The sequence below is a fragment of the Notamacropus eugenii genome, chromosome 3 (assembly GCF_028372415.1).
Source record: "Notamacropus eugenii isolate mMacEug1 chromosome 3, mMacEug1.pri_v2, whole genome shotgun sequence".
In the NCBI taxonomy this organism is placed as follows: Eukaryota; Metazoa; Chordata; class Mammalia; order Diprotodontia; family Macropodidae; genus Notamacropus; species Notamacropus eugenii.
The window spans coordinates 34,012,499-34,035,306 of NC_092874.1; the positions used below are offsets into that span (position 1 = coordinate 34,012,499).

The following is a 22,808-nucleotide window of genomic DNA, read 5'->3' on the forward strand; positions in this document are numbered from 1 at the left end:
TGCCACATTTTATTCTGAGAATGAAGACTGATTTTTTAGCATCCATAAATTGCATTCTCTGGAGACAATAAGCAGAAATATTGTAAGTTTGACCACTACCATAAGTGGATGGAGGAATCTTGTAATTTTTTCAAATAATATTTGGGGGCTTTTTGTGACTTGAAATAGAATTGCAGATGTAGGGCTAGAAGGGACCTACGATCCATGGATTCCAAAGCTCTTTTCTCATGTGATCAAACAGGGAACTGGTGGAATGGAAGCTTTGTACTTTAGAAACTGTCTGTTCCACTGACAAGTGGTTCTTTTCTCTCCTGTCCACTACCACCTACCCCCTGCAACCAGGATACAAAAATCCAAACAAAACTCTCCTAACAAATTATATAGTCAAACAAAACAGATTCTCAGCTTGGCTCTATCCAAAAATGTAGGTATCTTTCTGCAGGCTATGTCAGGAGGTGGGTGGCATTTTTACAAGGCCTATTATTCTAGTGTGAGCTGCTCTGCTCACTTCACTCTGTTCAGACGAGTCTTCCAAGGTTTCTCTGAAACTCATCTCTGTCATATCTCACAGAACAAGAGGCCTCCACTAACAGAAAGTTAAGTGACCTTTTCAAGCTTACACAGGAGGACTCTTCTAAAATGAAACCCAGTGCTGTTTTATCACATAAGCTCAAATTTGGAAGGATCACAGATAGCGGAAGTTGGGGCCATAGAACATCTAGTTCAACATTTACTAAGCTTAACATTTTTATAATTTATTTGTTTGCTTGTTTAGTCATATAGCTAGCAAGTGTCAAGCGTCTGAGGTCCGATTTGAACTCAAGTCTTCCTGACTACAAGGCTAGTGGTCTATCAGCTGAGCCACTGAGCTTAACTTTCAATACTCCCCAAAGAACTATATTTTGCAATTGTTATCCCCTCCCCAGGGAATGTAAGCTCTTTATATCAGAATCACATGGCAGGAGGGCACAGCCGTTAACTGACCAAAGAGGGGAGTTCAAGGACATGGTTCCTGAGGTGTAGAGAAAGGGGAATTTTAATTCCCTAGGCAACATGTTCCTAGAACCTAAACGTTTTGTCAGACAAAGGAGATATCCTGGGGAGCATCACTTTGGGGTGTTACCTAAGGGAATTACTCCTAAATTCTTGAGTTCTTGAGTTTGAGGATTTGTGCAACCTAGAGGGAATTTTCCTTCAAAGCATGTTTGTAGAAGGAAGAGGCAAGGGATTAAAACCATTCGAAGGGGAGACAAGAGATTTGGACTGGAGCAACACCCCCATACCACTACCATAAGCAGAAGGACAAGACAGGTTCGGGGTGAATAGGGATCACTTACTCAGCACCCTCCAAATGAGCTGGACCTTCCAGGACAAGTCTAATGAATATATTCAAAAGATGCATGGTTCTGGATTTGTTTAAGGGCTCCTGTGAAACCCAAGCACTTTATGCATTTTCCATGATGGATGAAATAATGGTTGTCTCTTACTCACTTTTTAAAAATGTTAGCTTCATGAAAATAAGGGCTGTATATTTACAGATGCTTGCTGAATAACTGAATTAATGACCTAGAAAATAGGTACTTGGAATCATTTTCTTTGTATTTCCTAAGAATAATTTTCTTCGGACTCCTTCCTCACTAACAACAAAACCAAGATGTGATGTCCTGCCTTCAATGAAGGATTTAATATTTACCATTATGTTCTTCATCGTGGTTATTAATAACAATACTTATTACAACTAGCATTTACATGGCTCTTTAAGGTGTGCAAAGCATTTTGTATGTCTTCCTTTATCTTCACAATAACTCTGAGGCAGGTGCTATTATTATTTCCATTTTACTGATGGGTAAACTGGGCCTCACACAAGTTAAATGACCTGTCCAGGACCCACATTTTCCTCATTCCGAGTCCCTGGCTTGATCCACTTTACCATGCTGCCCCTTCCTGATTACAACACCAACTGAAAACACAGTTAAGAAAAGGCAGAACTCGGGGGCGGAGCCAAGATGGCGGAGTAGAAAGACGCACATACACATAGCTCCGAACCCACAACCCATAGAACAACTACAAAGAAGTAACTCACGGCGAATTCTGCACCCAGAGGCCACAGAACATTGGAGCGAGGGAGATTTCTGTTCCAGAGAGACCTGCAAACCTCTCGCAAAAGGTCCTTCGCACTGCAGACTGGGCGCCGGGACTGGGAGCTGAGTACAGCCCTGCCGCGGCCGCGGCACCAAGAGGAACAGATCCGAGCGGGCTTCAGGGACGGGATCTCCAGCAGCCGCACAAGTCCCTCCACCCACAGGTGACGGGGGTCGGTGAGAGAGTTTCTTTGGCGGGTCAAGGGGGGAGTGGGGTGCCCCCATGGCTCGGGCCCCCTCGGGAGACAGAAGCTGAGGGGCTGCGGCAGACCGGGGCTCCCCAAGCAGGCAGGAGTCTGGATCCATTGTTGAAGGTCTGTGCATAAACTCCCTGAGGGAACTGAGCCTGAGAGGCAGCCCTGCCCCTACCTGACCACCTGATCTTAATCTCACACTGAATAGCAGCCCTGCCCCCACCAAAAGCCCTGAGGCTGGAAGCAGCATTTGAATCTCAGACCCCAAACACTGGCTGGGAGGATCAGGAGGCGAGGTGGGTGTGAGGAAAATATTCAGAGGTCAAGTCACTGGCTGGGAAAATGCCCAGAAAAGGGAAAAGAAATAAGACAATAGAAGGTTACTTTCTTGGTGAACAGGCATTTCCTCCCTTCCTTTCTGATGAGGAAGAACAATGCTTACCATCAGACAAAGACACAGAAATCAAGGCTTCTGTGTCCCAGCCCACCCAATGGGCTCAGGCCATGGAAGAGCTCAAAAAGAATTTTGAAAATCAAGTTAGAGAGGTGGAGGAAAAGCTGGGAAGAGAAATGAGAGACATGAAGTCAAAGCATGAACAGCAAATCAGCTCCCTGCTAAAGAAGACCCAAAAAAATGTTGAAGAAAATAACACCTTGAAAACTAGCCTAACTCAATTGGCAAAAGAGGTTCAAAAAGCCAATGAGGAGAAGAATGCTTTCAAAAGCAGAATTAGCCAAATGGAAAAGGAGATTCAAAAGCTCACTGAAGAAAATAGTTCTTTCAAAATTAGAATGGCACAGATGGAGGCTAAGGACTTTATGAGAAAGCAAGAAATCACAGAACAAAGCCAGAAGAATGGAAAAATGGAAGATAATGTGAAATATTTCATTGGAAAAACAACTGACCTGGAAAATAGATCCAGGAGAGACAATTTAAAAATTATCGGACTACCTGAAAGCCATGATCAAAAAAAGAGCCTAGACATCATCCTTCATGAAATTATCCAGGAAAACTGCCCTGAGATTCTAGAACCAGAGGGCAAAATAAATATTCAAGGAATCCACAGAACACCACCTGAAAGAGATCCAAAAAGAGAAACTCCTAGGAACATTGTGGCCAAATTCCAGAGTTCCCAGGTCAAGGAGAAAATATTGCAAGCAGCTAGAAAGAAACAATTCAAGTATTGTGGAAATACAATCAGGATAACACAAGATCTAGCAGCTTCTACATTAAGGGATCAAAGGGCATGGAATAGGATATTCCAGAAGTCAAAGGAACTAGGACTAAAACCAAAAATCACCTACCCAGCAAAACTGAGTATAATACTTCAGGGGAAAAATTGGTCTTTCAATGAAATAGAGGATTTTCAAGCATTCTTGATGAAAAGACCAGAGCTGAAAAGAAAATTTGACTTCCAAACACAAGAATGAAGAGAACCATGAAAAGGTGAACAGCAAGGAGAAGTCATAAGGGACTTATTAAAGTTGAACTGTTTACATTCCTACATGGAAAGACAATATTTGTAACTCTTGAAACATCTCAGTATCTGGGTACTGGGTGGGATTACACACACACACATGCACACATACATAGAGACAGAGTGCACAGAGTGAATTGAAGAGGATGGGATCATATCTTAAAAAAAAAAAATGAAATCAAGCAGTGAGAGAGAAAGATATTGGGAGGAGAAAGGGAGAAACTGAATGGGGCAAATTATCTCTCATAAAAGAGGCAAGCAAAAGACTCATTAGTGGAGGGATAAACAGGGGAGGTGAGAGAAAAACATGAAGTCTACTCTCATCACATTCCACTAAAGGAAAGAATAAAATGCACACTCATTTTGGTAGGAAAACCTATCTTACAATACAGGAAAGTGGGGGATAAGGGGATAAGCAGGGTGGGGGGGATGATAGAAGGGAGGGCATGGGGAGGAGAGTGCAATTTGAGGTCGACACTCATGGGGAGGGATAGGATCAAAAGAGAATAGAAGTAATGGGGGACAGGATAGGATGGAGGGAAATATAGTTAGTCCTATACAACACAACTATTATGGAAGTCATTTGCAAAACTACACAGATTTGGCCTATATTGAATTGCTTGCCTTCCAAAGGGAAGGGGTGGAGAGGGAGGGAGGTAAAGAAGTTGGAACTCAAAGTGTTAGGATCAACTGTCAAGTAATGTTCTTGCCACTAGGAAATTAGAAATACAGGTAAAGGGGTATAGAAAGCTATCTGGCCCTACAGGACAAAAGAGAAGACGGAGACAAGGGCAGAGAGGGAGGATAGAAGAGAGAGCAGATTGGTCATAGGGGCAATTAGAATGCTTGGTGTTTGGGGGGGGGGGGGAGGGGATAAAAGGGGAGAAAATTTGTAACCCAAAATTTTGTGAAAATGAATGTTAAAAGTTAAATTAAAAAAAAAAAAGAAAAGGCAGAACTCTAAAAAAGGGTCTGACTGGATTTATCTTAAAACACACACACACACACAAATATACAAAAACTGCCTCCATCAATGCTATTTGAAAAGGAAGTCAGCATCGAAATAAAGTCAAGGTGTAAGAAGACAAGGAAGGCATTCTGGGATCTGCTAACATTTGGGGTCATCTACTTTGCCCTTTTCTGAGATGTTCAAAAGTTGACGACCCCATTTACTACTTGCTGAAATGTATTTATAAAAGCAACAACAACGCACAACAGGACACAATGCTGCAATCCAAGCTGCAATCCAGCAAAAAGCTTCTCGAATGATGAGACCTCCCGCCCAATGCCATGACGAATTTCCTCCTCTAGATATGGAGAGCTGAATCGCACTAATTTTCTGTGTGAGAAATAAAACTGCAGCAGCCACACACGACTTTCAGGGATTCCCAAATTCAATCTGGGTCCTCTACTGGACAAGGCCCACAGACGCTCCCACACACTGTGGCTTTTATTCCCCCATGTTGTGTTGGTTCTAAGCAAGCCATTGGGAGGCCTTACCTTGACTTGCTCATTGGAAGTTACAGCACAGAAGACAATCTCTGTGAATCCTTGCGATGGGAACATCCGGAAACAAATCCCACCAATCACGCGGCCATCTTTAATCAGAGCAAGGGTCTTGTGCTTACTGAAAGAACCAAATTGTGTCCAAATTTTAATTATGTTGCAAAGGACAATATATTTGAAATGCTTATTATTAATTGACCAAGAAGAAAACGGGAAATATACTGGATGTCTAGATTGTGAGATTACAAGAGAATTTACATTCCTAAGCCCCTGTCTATTCAGATCTCAATTTTATTCAGACTATCTTATGATCCAGATTAAGGTCTACTCTGCTACTTCATCAGGTTACTAAGCTAGCCTTGGGTTCTCAAAGACTATGCCAACAGAGAGCTGGCATTAATATGTCCTAACAGGTTGGGAAGGCTTTCAGTGTGGCTCAGAGAATGGACTGTGGGTTTGAAAGCCAAGTAACAGCCTAGCTAACTTCAGAGTGATTCATCCCTAAGTCAGTTCTTAAAGAGGCTGACTTTGAGGTTCCCTTCAGCTCTCAGAGTCTATGAAGATCAAAGGGACTAGTGAGTGAGACTTAGTCTTCTGATATTTCAGTATCAGTAATGACAAACTGGCTCAACACTGAACATTTGCATAGGTTTCAAAACACTGTGGCCACCTACAGATTTTTAAGGTAGTGAAGAAATCTAAGGGTAGAGCTAAGCCTGAACAAAGAGACAGCATCATCCTACTGTCCAATAAGGACTAATATTGACGACTTTGAAAGCATGTCAGTTTCATACGTAGGACCAAGTTTCAAAATTAAACAAATTTCTCATTATTGCTACTAAAGTATCTTAAGACTAAGGCTCTCTCTTAACTAGTCTCTTCACAGAATTCACAGCTGAAAGGGGCCTCAAGGTCCATGTCATATAGGGTTTAACCTATTTTGGGTGTCACAAGTCCCTCTGGCATACTGGTAAAGTCTGTGGAATCTTTACAAGAATATTTTTAAATGCATAAAATACAACAAAGGAAAACAATTATATTGAAATGCAGTTGCCAAAACCTTTTTTAAGTGAATACCTTGTTACCAAACTCTCATCTATTTCAACCCATACTCGAAGAATGCCCTCTACGATATCCTAGAGCAGGGCTTCTTAGACTTTTTCCACTTATGACCTTTTCCATGATTCGCGTTGCATGGACTGAGGACGTGGGCAGTGCAAAGTGTGCATGTTTGTGTTCAGTGAAATTGCACAAAGCGGACAAATCCTGCTGGGAACACTTCAGATTCACTACTTGTTTGATTTGGAATTTCTGGTCAATTATGTGTTCAGAAACCTTTTACTAGTGCTAAATTTTTCAAGTAACTCCATATGGGGTCACAACCCACCATTTAAGAAGTGCTGCCCTAGACAATCACTTGCTTGAATCTATCCAGCGAGAGGGAATGCCACTACTTCCCAAGGCAACTCCCTCCACCACTTTGTGCTCACTTGAATCACTGAGAAGTCCTTCCTTTCATCAAGCCTAAATCTACCTCTCTGATGATATGCAGATGAGCACACTGCACTCACACACACACGCATGCGTGCACACACTTCACACACATGCACGTGCACACACTTCACACACATGCACACGCACACACATACACTTCATGCACACACACGCACACAGACATGCACACACCACACACGTGCATGCACACACTTCACACACACATGCACTTCACGCACATGCACGTACCACACACTACACACATGCACACACTTCACACACATACACCACACGCGCGCGCACCACACACCTCACACATATGCACGCACACACCACACATGCACACACACACACCACACACATACCACATACACACACTACACACACGCATACACACACACACGCACACATACACTTACGGGTCAAAGACTAGACGTGTGATATACTCTTTGGGCATTCTAGGGAGCTGATGAGAGAAGACATTTTGTAAGCCAACCAGCCACATCATGATCTTCTTGTTGGGTTTCTGATTTAGAGAGTTGCCAACCACATGAAACTCGATCACTCCTCGGCGCTCTTCCAGCCTGGCTGCTTCATCCCGGGCCGAATGTGCTGAGAGGAAGTTGGTCTGGGATAAGGGGTAGGAAGGAAAAGGGAAATGAAGAAAAGGAAAGAGAGTGGAGGAGAGAGATGACAAGAAATGTAACATCTGCTGGAGTCCTAGCAGGGAGTTTACAGGACATGCTAAAAGACACTGGTATTTCTCTATTAGCTTTTACCCAAGAGAGAAAAATGCTTAGGTTTTGAGAGTGACTTGGAGATGATCTTATTGGTTACGACTTTACTCATGGCTCAACTCTCCTGTGGCCACCAACAGAGATGCCAGGGACGTCTTGGAAATCACCCCATACCTTAATGTGCAGAGAAATGAACATAATACTCTAAACTAAGGACTTCCTTTCTAGTAGCTCTGCTACTAGCTAGTTGGGTGACCCTGGATAAATCCGTGAACTGTCCAACTGTTTCCTCATCTATAAAACAAAAGTGACATGATCTAATCTACGTACCACACTGGGATGTGAATGGAGATCAAAAATGGATAATGGAACAAGTGTTTGGAAAGCACAATCTGACTCTCCAGATGGAAAGAGCTAGCATGAGCCAATCTTCACAATCTCCTCTTTGGGATCGTGTCCCAACTTCTCCTACAGCCACAGTAGCTGTTGCTTTCATCTTGTTACTCTGGAATTTTCCTTTTGTGAGGCATCTTTCTAGAAAAATCTACCCCAGCAACACTGAACTAGGCCTGGTGTGGAGGCTGCCACAACACTGAGCTCCAAAGCAGTGGGCACCTTTGGTAAATGTGGACAAAGTGCACATGCAATGTGGGATCCAGCATGTGGGTATGGAAAAGGTACTGGCTCTGGAGGCAGAGATCTGGGTTCAGGTTTTGTATTCAAATCTGTGATGCCCTGGGCAAACCATCTAACATCCTGGGTCAGTGTCCTCATCTGTAAAATTAGAAGACGGTATAGAAAGACAGAGAACATCATTTTCTGTTCTAGACCAATGACTCTAGGACCCCCTAATTCATTTTCCTTTCAGATCTCTGGAGAAACAGGTAAGCAGCCAGGAGAGCCACCCATAAGAACTGCCAAAACAAAGTAGAGAGCCCACCTTGTGTCTGTCCCCTTGTTGTTGCTGCACTGTGTCCAACTCCTTGTGCCCAATTCAGGGTTTAGAAAAGACACTGAAGTGGTTTACCATTTCCTTCTTCAGCTCATTTTACAGAATCTGGCACTACTTGCTGCATCAGGTGACCGGTCTTGGAATCAGGAGGACCTGAGTTCAAGTCTGACCTCAGACACTTACTAGCTATGTAACTCTGAGCAAGTCACTTAACCTTGCTTGTCTCAGTTTCCTCATCTGTAAAATGAGCTGAAGAAGGAAATGGCAAATCACTCTAATGACTCTGCCATGAAAACCCCAAATAGGGTCATGAAGAGTCAAATATAACTAATCAGCAATGCCCTCAGTGTATCCAATATTATTTTCTGCTTCACAGGTGGCTGGAATCAAAAGGAAATCTTGTGGTCTACCAACACAACCTTTTCATTTTGCCAAGCAATGACTCAAGAGTAGAATAACCTTCCTCATCGAAGTACCACAATATATTCAGCGGGAGAGCAATGCCCCAACTCTCAACCAATGTTGTTCATTTCACGTTAATGACACCAGCTTAACTGGTTGGTAATGAAACATCCTCAGTGGCTCCCTATTGCCTTAAGGATGAAATACCAAATCCATGACATGACTTGTGAAACCCTCTGCCAACTAGCCCCACACTCTCCGCAGTGCCCTTTACATGTTCTCTCCACTAGGCAACCTGGCCTGCTCATTGTTCCCCAGACTGACAAGATATCTCCCACTTCTGTTCCTTTGCTCACATGGTTCCTTTGTTCCCCCTGCCTTCTACATTTCCTTTTTCCTTCCAAAGCTCACCCCAGGTGCAGCCTTTAACACAACGCATTTGCAGACCCCACCAGTCATCAGGGCTCTTTTCTCTTTTGGATTACTTTGTGTCACTGAACTCTCGATCTTCATAACTTCTTGTCCCCACCACCCAAATTGAACTTGCGTATAATTTGGATCTCATCATCAGGATGCACAATGTTTTGTTCTGAACAGAAATATAATTCTTCCAGGTGGCAGAATTTCACTTTTATCATGACTCCCCCTCACTTCTCGCCAAGTAACCTGCCAGGAGCACTGTGGGTAATTAATGAATATTCGATGAACTCAGTTTTGTCCAACTGGCAGTAGGGTTTAATTTCATCCCAAGAGGCAGTGCCTTAAAACTAACTGGCACCATCTTACTGGAGGAGTAAAAATAGGAAATGGTTTGCCCAGCCACTGAACCACCATCAGACCAATGCTCACAGCCAAGCTGCATACCAGAGGAGATACTGGGCTGGGATGGGAATTTTAAGATTCAGATTCAGATCTGACATGTTCCAGTCACACACTCCCCTCCTGCAGTCTCTGCTTCTCAGTGCCTGGGGCTTGGAACATCCCTGCAACATGGTGGCTCCCTTCTCATTGGAGAGTTGCTCCTGGGGTTTCACTGGAGGGTGAGCTGGTCAATCATTATTCTCCTCCTGACTTTCTGGACTTCTTTGACCTTTTCCCTCCCTTTTTCTTCTTCCCTCCGTGGACCCTTCCCTCCTTCACCTACTTTTCAACATGTTATCATCCCCCCATAGCTCCTGAAGGGCAGAAACTGTCAGATTTTTTGCCTGTATCTGTAACCCCAGGGCTTAGCAAAGTGTCTGGCACATGGGAAGTATGCTCAATAAATGCCTGTTGCCTTACCCTGTGGGGATCAATGAAATATTACATGTAAAGCATTTTGCAAAACTTAGTTAACCAGATGAATCAGAAAATATTATCCATTTCATATACATGATGTGTACATGTGTTTTGTGTGTGTGTGTGTGTGTGTGTAAATGTGTTACACACTAATAGGAGTTACAATCACCTTCACACCCACTGCTCAGTCCACAGCACTCTACTTCACTCTGAAGGAGGGCACAGGAATATTCTAAGACCCCCCCCCACTCACCCCAGACTGAGAAATATGGAAAGGATGGACTTGTGACAAGACACCATTTTGCATGCTCATTAAATGTTCTGAGGCAGTTCTTTCTCATGGTCACATTTTTTTAAATGGTTACCCTGATAAAATGACAAATTTAACATATTTAGTTTTCCACTGGTGAACTGAGATGGGAAAGGGGGGAAGAGGGAGGGAGAGAGAGAGAGACAGAAGAGGGAGGGGGATGGAGGGAGACAAAGAGAAGGAGGGGGAGAAAGCAAGAAGAAAGGAGGGAGGGAAGGGGAGAAAGAAGAAAAGCAAGAGGGGGAAAGAGGAAGGAAGGAAGGGAGAGAGAGGGAGAGATGGAGGAGAGAGAGAAAGAGGGAGAGACAGAGAGAACACTCTTTTGAAAAATAAATTAAAAGCTGTCTTTGCTCTAAGTATTTCCTTATCTCCAGCAACTGTCACAGTCCCTGAAAAGGAGATTCATCACCTGTGATTATATATTCATCGTATCAAATAAAGTTTCCATTTGTGAGACGGACAGGTCAAATAACTCTTCTCCTGCCTGAAATCAACCTCCAGCATCGTGGCACATTAATCTCTCAAAGTCAGCCTCATCTAGCTCAGTGTGAGGTGCAATGGGAGCTCCTGGGGCCTGCCCATGCTCTCTGACTCACTTATCATCCTCACCTCCGGTCCTAGCATTGCAGCAGGGTCTGTAATGGTGGACATGACCTCATTGATCAACTCAATGGGAATATCCCCTACAACTCTGGGTCTCTTGGCTTCCTCCAGGGAGTGAAGGTCATTCATTTTTCTCTTCTCTCCTACAAGAACAAACACCAAATTGTAAGAGAACTCATTTTTTAAACACAAATCAGATTGCAAAAATTTCTTCAGGTAAATTCTTTGTGATCCTCAGTCAGAGGACTGAGATAATTCACTTACTGAAAAACAGAGAAGCTATTAATATCCCTTTTCACCAACAGTTCCCATTTTCTCCTCAACCAGCTTCCTGTCTCATCTCCCTTCCTTTCCTCCCCACAAGTGGGAAGACCTGCCAGAAAAGTAGCAGAACTGATAAATTCTTCACTCCCTCTCAAGACCTATCCTTTCATGGGACGAGGAAATGTTCTTGATCAAATTATCACAGATCGAGAGACAGAAGTGACAACCTTAGACGTCATAAAGTTCAACCCTTTCCTTTTACAGATAAGGAAACTGAGGCACAGAGCAGATAAATGACCTACCCAGGATATAGATCAAAGAAGTATCTTAGGTAGGATTTGAACTTAGTCTTCTTGCCCCCAAATCTAGCACTCTATCCATTTTGACCTCTTGCTACCCAAATGTCCAGAGGAGAATAGCTTGAGAGAGCAAGAAAGAAACGGATCGTATAACCACAATAACATTACAGCTTGTATTCATTCCCATAACCTGCTGAAGGCTGCAAACTGCTTCACATACACTAGCCCATTGGAGCCTTGTACAACAACCCTACTAGGTAGATACTATCATTTTTCTCATTTTACAGATAAGGAAACTGAGGCTCAGGAATGTTATGTGATAAGACAACAGGAATACAAGTTCACAGATTCACAGATGGAAGGAACCTTAAGGACTGCCTAGTCTACCTTACTCCTTTTACGGATTAAAAACTGTGACTTATCCAAGGTCACATAGGCAGTATCAGATATGAGATTGGAACCTAGATTCTCTGATGCCAAATCCAGTGTCTTTTCCACTGTACTAAGGGGCTACCCTTAGCGTCAGAGGCAACATCAGAATCCGTATTTCCCTTACTTCAAATACAACCTCCCATCCACTATATTCTGATCCTTAATAAAAATAAATAACAATTTCAACTATAAAGAGGAGGCAAAATGGAAAATATAATGCAAAACAAGAAAATCAAATCCACTGAGGTGTTAACTTGGAAAAATGTTTAATAAATGAGTTCCAACAAGGGAAGTGCTTCCCCACTCTTCTCTCCTTCCCATTCTAGTTTAGAAAATAAACAATAAAGGATGTCTCTGACAAAAGGAGAAAGAGGAAGAGGGATACAAGGAAACCCAGAAAATGGAAAAAACAAAATAGCTCCATCAATATCTATTTTTAAAAGAGGAACGCAAGACAGACCACTTAAAAGCAAACTGCAGATAAAGTCACTGACTCTCCTTTGTTGAGGAGGTTTTGGAGCTTTGAGGATTTTCTATTAGCTATTTATACAAAGGAAAGTGGAAGTTCTTACTTAGCATCTAGAACAAGGGTGGGGCCCACCCTCCCCAGGGCGTGCTGAACACTGATTTTCCCACAACGGAAGATCAACACAACTCAGATTATTTGATTAGTTTGCCCTTTCTTAACTATTAGGCTATTTTCTAATTTGGCACTTGAGAGTCTTTCTGTTTGGAATTGGAAGGGAGAAGGGTTAATTAGGGGCAGGGAGCATATCAATAAAACATTTTAAAAATACATATGGTTTGTCTTTGATCTCTTTGGAGTGCAGACCTAGTATGGGCATGACTAGGTTAAAGAGTAGGCAGCTTTTGGGGTCAAGCCCCAAGTGCTTTCCAGAATGGCTGCCCTGAATCACAGTTCTACCAAAGTTTCACTAACCCGGCTAAGGTAAGTCAGCTACTTTTCGGTCAGCTTTGCCAAGTCGGATGTGATGATAAGTGGGTGCCCATCCATTATGGAACGCTTTACAAATTATGATACAAGAAGGTACTGTATTATAACTGTACTATAAGAAATGATGCAAGGGATGGTTTCAGGAAAAACCTAGGATAATTTGTATGAACTGATGCAAAGTGAACTGAGACGAATGGGGAAAACAACAGTAACAACATTGTAAAGCTCTGAAATACTTAGAAACGCCAATCAACGCAGCCACCAGCCATAACTCAAGAGGATCTTTGAGGAGACAGACCCAGTTCCTGAAAGAGGTGATGGACTCAGGGTGTAGACTACGATATACCAATATTAATTGTTCATATTTGTCATGAGGGGTTTCTCACACACACACCCCTCCCATAGAGGAAGGAAAGTAGGAGGGAGAGAAAATAATTTTTTGTTAAATGGGAAAAATTAATTTAATTTTTAAAAACTACACAAATAAACAATATTTGGAGGGGAAGGGGAGTAGGAAAGGAGAAGGGGAGAGGAAGGAGGAAAGGGAAGAGGAAGGAAAGGAGAAGATTATACAAAACTTTTTTTAAAAAAATAAAGACATTCAGAAGGTAGTACAAGCTAGCAGGGCAATTTTGTTACTACCTTGCAAAATCTCGTGTGTGTGTGTATGTGTGTGTGTGTGTGTATTTTAAAAACTGTACTGATAATTCAAAGGATTGTAGACAACCCTCTTTTTTGTTCTTTGTATGTTGAAATGTTTTATATTTGTTGCTGATTAACTTCCTAATTAAAAAGAAAAACAGCCTGACGCTAAAGCCCCTCGATGTTAGAAGCACTTCAGCAGAGAAAGTCCTCCTCCACTAGTTTGCAAAGCTCAGCCAAGAAGTCAGGGGTCCACCCTGCCAAGAGAGCAGGGCTGGTTCCCACCTCAATCTCTCCTGCTGCTGTTTGGGCTCAGACAGAACCTTCCTGTCACACAGACCCAGGCGTTTAGAAGAGCAAACATGGAGAAATTCACTCCTTCCAGGCAGAAGGCCATGAGAAAAATATGGGCCCAGGATGGGGAAAGGGGACTGAAGACTTTAAATGAAGGAAGATCCTAGAGGTTCCAATATAGGATCTGAAGATAGGGGTAAGAAGGAAGAGGAGAGGGAGGCAATAATAGAGGAAATTGGCTTTCATTCATCTGCCAAGATTCCTTTGCTAAATTCATTCCCAAGGAGTTGTCTGATCCTACTTGAGTTCAAAAGTTATACTGAAATCAAGCATCTTGTGACTTGAAAACATTTCTTTGGATGTTAACTTCTAACACGTCAAGCCTTTACTTAGTCTATTCAGGCACTATACTAGGCCCCAGAGAAGCAAAGACAAAAATGGAAATATTCCCTGCCCTCAAAGAGCTTACAATTTGTTGAGGGAGGGCAACAAAACAATACAAAATGTGTGATTTCTGAGGGTGAGCAACTGGAGGCATCAGAAGAAGACTCTTGTGCCAGGTGGCCTAGAGCCAGGGGTCCCAAGAGACAGATAAGGAACAAAAAGCATTCCATGCCCAAGGTACAACAATCAACAAGCCGGTTTGACTACCAGGTAGATGGTGTGAGAGGGAGGGAGATCAACCTGGAGACACTGGTTGGAGGCAGTCTGAAGGACTTGAAATGCCCAACAGAAGAGTCTTTCTCTTGGTATTAAGATTACACTGAAGCTTCTGAAAGCAAGGATCACCTTCTGCTGATCAGCACCAAAGAGCTTCAGCGAGATCTTTTACATTACTTTTCCTAACTAAGCAAAACTCCCCCACTGTCTGGTCAAACTGGGCTGCTCACCATTCGTCACTAATACAGCTCTCATCTTTCCGTATAAGCAGCTTCTTTTGTGTTATTTCCTCATACTTGCAATGTTCTCCACCTCCCATCCCCATTTACTGAAACCCTAGCCCTACTTGAAGGCCCAATTCAAATGACACCAATAGGCATAGAGCTGGCATCCCTAATGGCCCCATCCCCACCCCTTCCTCTGAACTCACCAAACCCCCTTCCCATAGGCACTTACTGAATTCTACTTCCCATTAGGTTGTTGTGCACGTTTTGTCTCCCCTACCTGACTCTCTAACTCCTTAAGGGGAGCAGAGACAGCATCTTTGCCTTTGTATTCCACCTTCATTTGTCAAATAGGGCTCTACACATAGTAGATGCTTCTGGTGCTGAACTTGAGTCAGGAAGACCTGAGTTCAAATGTGGTCTCAGACACTAACAATGTAACCCCTGGGGGAGTCCCTCCACTCTGTTTGCCTCAGTTTCCTTATCTGTAAAATGATCTGGGGAAGGAAATGGCAAACCACTCCAGTTTCTTTGCCAAGAAAACCCCAAATGGAGTCACAAAGAGCTAGACACAACTGAAAATAACTGAACAAAAAGTCAACATGATCCCAGGATTCAGATCTGGAGGAGGCCTTGGAAATCTTTCAGTTCAACACCTTCATTTCAGAGATGAGATAACTGAGGCCAAGAAATGAAAGTGACTTACAAATAGTCTCATATGGGGTAAATAGCGAAGCTGGGATTGCAGCTTAAGTCTTCTGACTCCAAGCCCAGACACCACTGCAGTGCCTTATGTCTGACCCTTTCTCATTTCTTCCACTGTAAAACTCTATGACTGAAAGGTCCATTTTCTTCCAATCCTAGGAAAAAGGGCTGCTCTGAGTCCCAGAACATTGTGACTGGTATTTGTGACAGCGGTCTTAAGAAGACTCTGGATCATCCAAGTGACAGGAAAGTACTAATCCTGAGTCAATCCGTTCACCCTCCCTCTTCTGGATTACCTCGGTTTCCTTCGAGTCCAGAAGAGACTTTGCAGGCAGGACTCATGCTACCTCCAATTGGCTGCTCCAGAGAGGAAGGGCTCCCATTATATGACACAGTCCTGGCCACAGGAGGGGGGTTGATGACTGCAAAAGAAGAAAAGGGTCAAGTAAGAGTTCACTGATGCTAACTGAAGTCAGTATGCTCACAGGCACAATCCCTCTGGTTTCATGGGTTTCTTTTCTTTTTCTCTTAGGAGGCAATCAGGGTTAAGTGACTTGCCCAGGGTCATACAGCTAGTGTCAGATGAGCTCAGGTCTTCCTAACTCCAGAGCCATTGCTCTATCCACTGTGCCACCTAGCCGCCCCTTCATGGGTTTCTAAGGCACATGCACACATAAGCACAGACACACATGTCCACACATATTTACATATATGTATACACACATTTTCATATGTGCATATATACCTACATGTATATACATGCATGTCACTTTACTATCTTTGAAAGTAATTAATAAAATGTCACTCCAATATCAAAGTTATATTTTAAATAACCATCGAGGTAATAATAATAATTGACACCTGTTCTGTCCTTTAAAGAGTTTAAGGTTCTTTACCTATATTCCCTTACTTGAGTCTTACAACCATCCTATGAGGAATGTTCTACGACATTACTAGACCCATTTCAAAAATGAGGAAACTGAGTCTTGGGGAGTTTAAGGAACGCGCGTAGTGTTCCACTGCTGCTGAATCTCTTGGTACCTGAGCTCATGGAGGGAGAGTAAAAAATGCTCATTCTTAGAAAGAAGCTGGAAACGGCACAGCACGGAGAGAAGTCACCACAGAATTTTTCCTCTAACAAGTTGAGTGAGTCAATAGTTGAAGCAGCAGGCGATTATTCAAGTTGATGGGGAAAGCCACAGGACGAGATGAAATGAACCCAAACCACAGGGAGAGGTCTGCTAACCCATCATAAGAACACACTGTCTGAAGAGCCCTTTAAGCTGGCACTTCTATAATGTAAAGCATTCAGTTCTGTAAAAGCAACTGTTACCAAGCTCATCAAGGAATGGGGATGTTCCCAACTACTCAAATATTGAGATTAATAAGAGTAGTCATGGTTAGCAATCTAGGTCTACTTCAATGTGTGTCCCTGAGGCGAAGCACCTAAATTCCCCAGACCCCAATTTTGATCTCTGGAAAAGGGAAAGGATTGGACTAGGAGGGCCTTCGTTCTTGAAGAGGTTCATGATGTCTTGACTTGCAAGTGAATTGGATTTAAGTGAGAGAGGGCTGTGCAAAGTCACCAGCCCTACTCTCTCCTCTGGAGCCATCTGGATCCAAGGGCGAGATATAGATCAGGACAACTGGAGATGGCGCTGCATGCGTGGGAGACCTTGACCTTTTTTTTTTTTTTAAGCTAAGGTCTTTAGTAGGTCTCAGTTTGAGTGAGGCAGTGCCCATTCGGTGATTAGGGTTAGGTAAGAAATGAATCAAAGAATGGCCTCTTTTGCCTACTTAAAAAAAAAAATTTTTTTAAATTAATCTGGGACAGGAAGACACTCAGGTTTTCTGGTCCAAACAGGAACAATTGCTACTTACACCCTCTCTAAGCCATCAGAACCCGAATAATGGCCAAGTGAGATTTGGGATGGAACCTACTATTGGCCAGTCAATGAGAGCCAGAGTGATTTAGGTTTAAGGCATGGTCCTTAAAAACAGAAATCTAGCCCCTAAACTCCAAGATATTTTGCAAGGTTTCAGCAATCAAAATTAATATGCCTTTGGGCAAAGTACCCAAGGTAAGGGTATGACTCCCTATGTGGACAAAGGGAGAAGAGGGGAGGAATGAGGGAGGGAAAGAAGAAAAGACAAAGGGAGGAAGGAAGGGAGAAAGGAAACAAGGAACGATGGAAGGGAGGGAGGAAGGAGGAAGGGAGTGAGGGAGCTGCACTATCCAACTGGAACTGGCCAGATAGGTCCTCAATAGGGCAACTGACTACAACTCACAGACCACTGTCTGTCCTTCATTTTCAATGGCTGTGCTATGCCCCTAATCTTCTAGCCTAGATCAGTGAAAGGGCAATGGCGAGCACAATGCTACTAATAACTGGCATTTCCACAGCACCTTCAGGTTTCCAAAGCTCTTTATACACTCAATCTTCACAGGAACTCAGTGAGATTGGAGCTATTATTATTACTCCTATTTAACAGATGAGAAACTAAGTCTGTGGGAGGTTAAGTGACTTTCCAAGACTCCCAGAGCTAATTAAGTATCTGAGGCATGATTTGAACTCAGGTCTTGATTCCAAATCCTAATACTGTCCTCAGTTGCTTTTATCAGCTTTAATGATAATACCACTAAAAGAAAGAGGTCAGAAAATGCTTTGAATGAGGAGTACTGGGGTAAAATTATATTGTTACATACAGCTCAGGAACTCAGTTGATCAAAAAGTATGTTGATTTGGGACATAAACAGTCAGAGATTGAGAGCTGGAAGCCATCCTCACACACATAGTGCTTCAACCCTTTTTTTCTTTATAGATTTTTTTTTTTGATAGATTTCCACATTTGATAGATGTGGAAAATAAGGCTCAGAGAGGTTATCCATGACTTGCCCAAGGTCACACATGTGAAGCAAGAGGTCTCAAACCCAGCATTATAGCCTAGGTCCTCTGATCACATGAGATCAGACTGTTCAGCACAGTGTCTGGCACACAGTAGGTGCTTCATAAATGCTTACTGATCAATAGGAAAACATCCAAAATGAACCAAAGTACAGTCATCAAAGTTGCACTCGAAGGAATGTGAGGCTAGCTGGGACGTTTCAGCAACACTGGATTTTATTCCTTGGCCTGCTGAAGCAAGAGTCTACCTTATGCCCTTCTCCATTACTCCCTGTTTACAGCTTTGGGGAGGACAGAGCAATCATGCCAAATGAAGCATTTTGGGTCAATTCTATGGGGACCCTTTGCTGAATTTTTTTTAAAGGACTCAATTTGCATAAAAAGTAATTTCTCCAAAGCATAAAAGTTGGGTCTATTCTAAACAAATATAACATTATTTATTTGGCATTGGGGATAAACACTTCTGTTAAGATCCTTGAGTCAGCAGTAAAGAATATTGTGGGTTTTTAACTTCTATATAGTTCATGTTTTTTAAAAAATCTAGTCAAAGAAGAGAAGAGACTCTAAAATGTCCCCATCCCCACTTAGAACAGCTGACCAGGAAAGGACCTTCCAGCTTAAAGCCTGTGATTCTAAGATCCTATAACTCACAAGATGGTATTTTTTGAGGGGCCCAATCTCCTCCCAAAAACAGCAGGGATGGGGAAGGTATAGAATATGCGACCATAAATGGCTACCCCAGATTCTGATCTGAGCAGAACTTTGGAGTGGAGGTACAGACCAAGCTAGGCTTGTGCTACCAGCTAGAAAAGCATAACCAAGACCTAGTGCTAAACTCTGGAGAGATCTTACATAATGCCATGCACTCACCTAGTAATTAACAGGGTCAGACTCAAGACAAAGGTATTTTTACCTTTCAACATGAGAGTTAGAAGGAGACATTGCTGATCCTTCAGGTCAGTCCCCTCATTAACAGAGAAGAGAACTGAGGTTGCAGGAGGTTTAATGAATTAAAAGACAAGCACTGAGTTAAAAGAAGAGGGGGGGACTCCCCTCTACACCCACAAACACACATCAGACTTTTTGGGTCCAGTGTTCCTTTTCCGATACCATGTAGACTATTATTTTCTTGAACATTTACCTGAACACACAGTGAAAGGTGCTACAAAGTAGGGGGAAATGTTTGTTATTTAAACTAGAATGCTACAGCAGCTGGGGCAGCTGGGACATTGAGAAATGGAATTCCTGAAGGCCATGGGGAACAATGTGGGCTTTACCACATTTTTTGTGAGTTCAGCTCAGCATTCCATTTCTAACTTAACTCTTCAAAAAAAAAAAAACAAACACAAACAACAAATCAACTCCATCCCATTTCCTCTTTCATTCTTTCATGGGGCACAGAGTGCTAGAGTGGGTAGAGAGCTGGATTTGAAGTCAGAATACCAGTGTTTGAATCACACCTCAAGACACTTCCTCACTTGTGTGACACTGACCAAGCAACATCCCCTAACCCTTCCCTCCTCCCAGGTCTAAGTTTTCTCATGTAAAAAAGGGAGATGATAATAAAATCCACCTTACAGGCGATGTTCAAACTATATAATTTATATAATGTTTATACAGAGTTTGGTCATAGTAATATATCATAGTAATATAAAATACGATAGTTTCTTCCTTTGATTTGTGATGACAGTAAAATTCAAATTAATCAGCTAGCTGGACACCTCAATTAAGTGGATTTTTTGACTTTAACTTTTGGGAAAGAAGCCAATGACAAGAAAATAAGTCATGGCTAGTGGAGATAAAACTAAAAATCTTTCACACAACACCCTACAATCAGTGTACATTCAGCCCAAACCCAGACCTACTTCTTCTGCGTTATAGTACCATTGTCTGAGAACTTGGGCTCCAAATGCCCCTGGAATACTGCTATCAATTAATCCATCAAAAAACCACTTATTTATATTAAATACCTACTTTGTGCCAGGGGCAAGATCCTAAATCAAAAAGAAACACTAAATCACATTCCAAATTCTAAGGGAAAAAAATTGTGCTGATGAATTTTAGAAACACTAAGCAACTGTAATGAATACAATTCAAAGGAACTGGATCAAAAAAGGGCTTTCTCATTAACCACCAAGTAATAAAAATACCCCATCCTGGTAAATGGAAATTTTCTTGTTTTTCTTTATTAAAGAATCAGGATAACAAAGAAGAACTAATGCTACAAGGCCTATCGCTGAGGGAATAAAGATTCAAGTCTCTTGCCAGGCTCAATCCCAGCAGAGCACTGAAACCAACTGCTCACTGTTCCAATGAGGAAACTGAGAAGCAGATTAGCCAAATCATACAAGGAACAATGCATACTTTCCCATTTCTCTTTTAAACACACCACGAAAAGGGCCCCAATATTGGAGGGCATGATACCAATGCCAAAGGGCTAGGTTGCCTACTCACATATTACATTCAAGGACCACTGAACGTGTTTCCTAGACCTATGACTTTACTTATAGTCAGGACAACGAGACCTTACATCCACAAAGTGGCCTCCATGAATTAAAAGTCCATGACAATGGCAGCTCTCATTTATATAGCACTTTACATGGGTTTGTAAAGTACTTTACCTTTACAAGTATTATCTCATTTGAGAGTCACAACAACCCTAAGAAGTAGGTACTATTATTATCCTTACTGAGGAAATTGAGTCAGGCAGTGGTTAACTGACCTGCCCAGGGTCAGAAATTTGGTCAGTATCTAAGACTGGATTTGAACTCAGGTCTTCCTGGATCCAGGTGTAGCGCTCTTTCCACTGTACCAGCTAGCTGCCACGAGATCAATACTATGAAAAAGAACTATGAAAGACTTAAGAACTCTGATTGATTTCAAGGTCCACTATAATTCCAAGGAACCAAAGAGGAAGAATGCTCCCCACTTCCTGACAGGGAAGTATTGGACTGAAGATGCTGAAGTGATCATACATTTATGAACCTGACCAATATGGGAGTTGATTTACTTGACTACAAATTTTTATTAAGAGGGTTTTTTTTTTCTCTTTTGGGGGCCAGGGGAAGGAGTGGTTGGCAGATGGGAGGGAAATGCTTGTCATTTGAAAAAAAAGTAATTGAAAAAAAGACTCCACAAGAGTGCTTGGTTCCTGTGTGACTGATTCAAACGAGTTGCCCTCTGTGCTTCATGAGAGGTGCTTTTATGATATGACCAAAGACCCTGATTTATTGCTTAGGTCAGATATATATTAAAGTCTTTAGAACCACAGTTTGTATGCTTGCATGGTTTATATCTGTAACTTGTTCACTGATGAATGATTTTGGTTTTTTTCTTTTAAAACACTTCTCGGCTTTAATTTTCTAGATGAATGACACAAATCAATGCATGTTTAAGGGTAAGAGGTGGCATGACCCCATTCTTTTTCTGGTGGTTCTCCACTCCGTGCTAAATGTACATTACCTGTTTGGATTCCTAGCTGACCAGTGTGAGAAGAGGCAGCCAGAAAGTCTGGATCCCAGATAGGCGAACTCTGGCTATAGACTTCTTCCTCTAACATGGAGAGAAACCTACACACACAAAAACAAAAGGGAGAACACTAAGGATGAATTTCTTCAAAGATTAATCAAACCAGTCTTTTAAGACTACTTCAAGGGTAGCAGTATTCTTTGTGGTAATAGGAACCTAGAAAAAAAAAAGCGGGTATGCCACTGATTGGGAAAGGAACAAATGATGGTGTGTACATGTGGTGGATACTAATGCTCCATAAGGAATAGTGAACATGAAGATTTCTGAGGAGCAATGGAAAGTCTGTGTGTACTGATACAAGTCAAAACAACAGAACCAAGAGGAAAACATCTATAAAAACTATAATAATAATGTAAACTGAATAATGGGGAAAGGCACTCCAACTCTCATTATGCATAATGAGGAATTGTGGTTCAGGAAAATAAATGATAAAATATAATTGCTTCAAGATGACAAAAGATGGGAATCATCTATGTTGGGGGAGTTGTAGAAACACAGGCATTGTTGGTGGAACTGTAAATGGTACAATTATTCTAGAAAGCAATTTGAAATTATACAAGTGAATAAAATGCCAATACCGAGAGATTCCATTACTAGGCATATCCCCCGCCCCCTCAAAGAGATAACTGTCAAAAAGAAAGGCTCCATACACACTAACACCTTAATATCATCAAATTTAGGTAGCAAAGAAGTGGAAACAAAATACCTATTGACTAGAAAATGGTTAAATAAACACAATTTAATGGAGTTATTACTGAGTTGTAAGAAATGAACATGATGAATACAAAGAACCATGTAAAGAAT

At 42.1% G+C, this 22,808-nt stretch overlaps 1 protein-coding gene across 1 annotated transcript in view; it reads right to left on the reverse strand.

Annotated features, from left to right (window-relative positions):
- Positions 1-22,808, reverse strand: part of KAT2B (lysine acetyltransferase 2B) — a 113,734-nt gene that overhangs the window by 18,943 nt on the left and 71,983 nt on the right. Inside the window, exons 7-11 of the mRNA XM_072651213.1 lie at positions 21,939-22,045; positions 15,867-15,992; positions 11,102-11,238; positions 7,233-7,441; positions 5,314-5,440 (exon numbers count right to left, since the gene is read on the reverse strand). Coding sequence (XP_072507314.1) covers positions 5,314-5,440; positions 7,233-7,441; positions 11,102-11,238; positions 15,867-15,992; positions 21,939-22,045 — 706 coding nt within the window. The remainder of the gene's footprint in view (positions 1-5,313; positions 5,441-7,232; positions 7,442-11,101; positions 11,239-15,866; positions 15,993-21,938; positions 22,046-22,808) is intronic.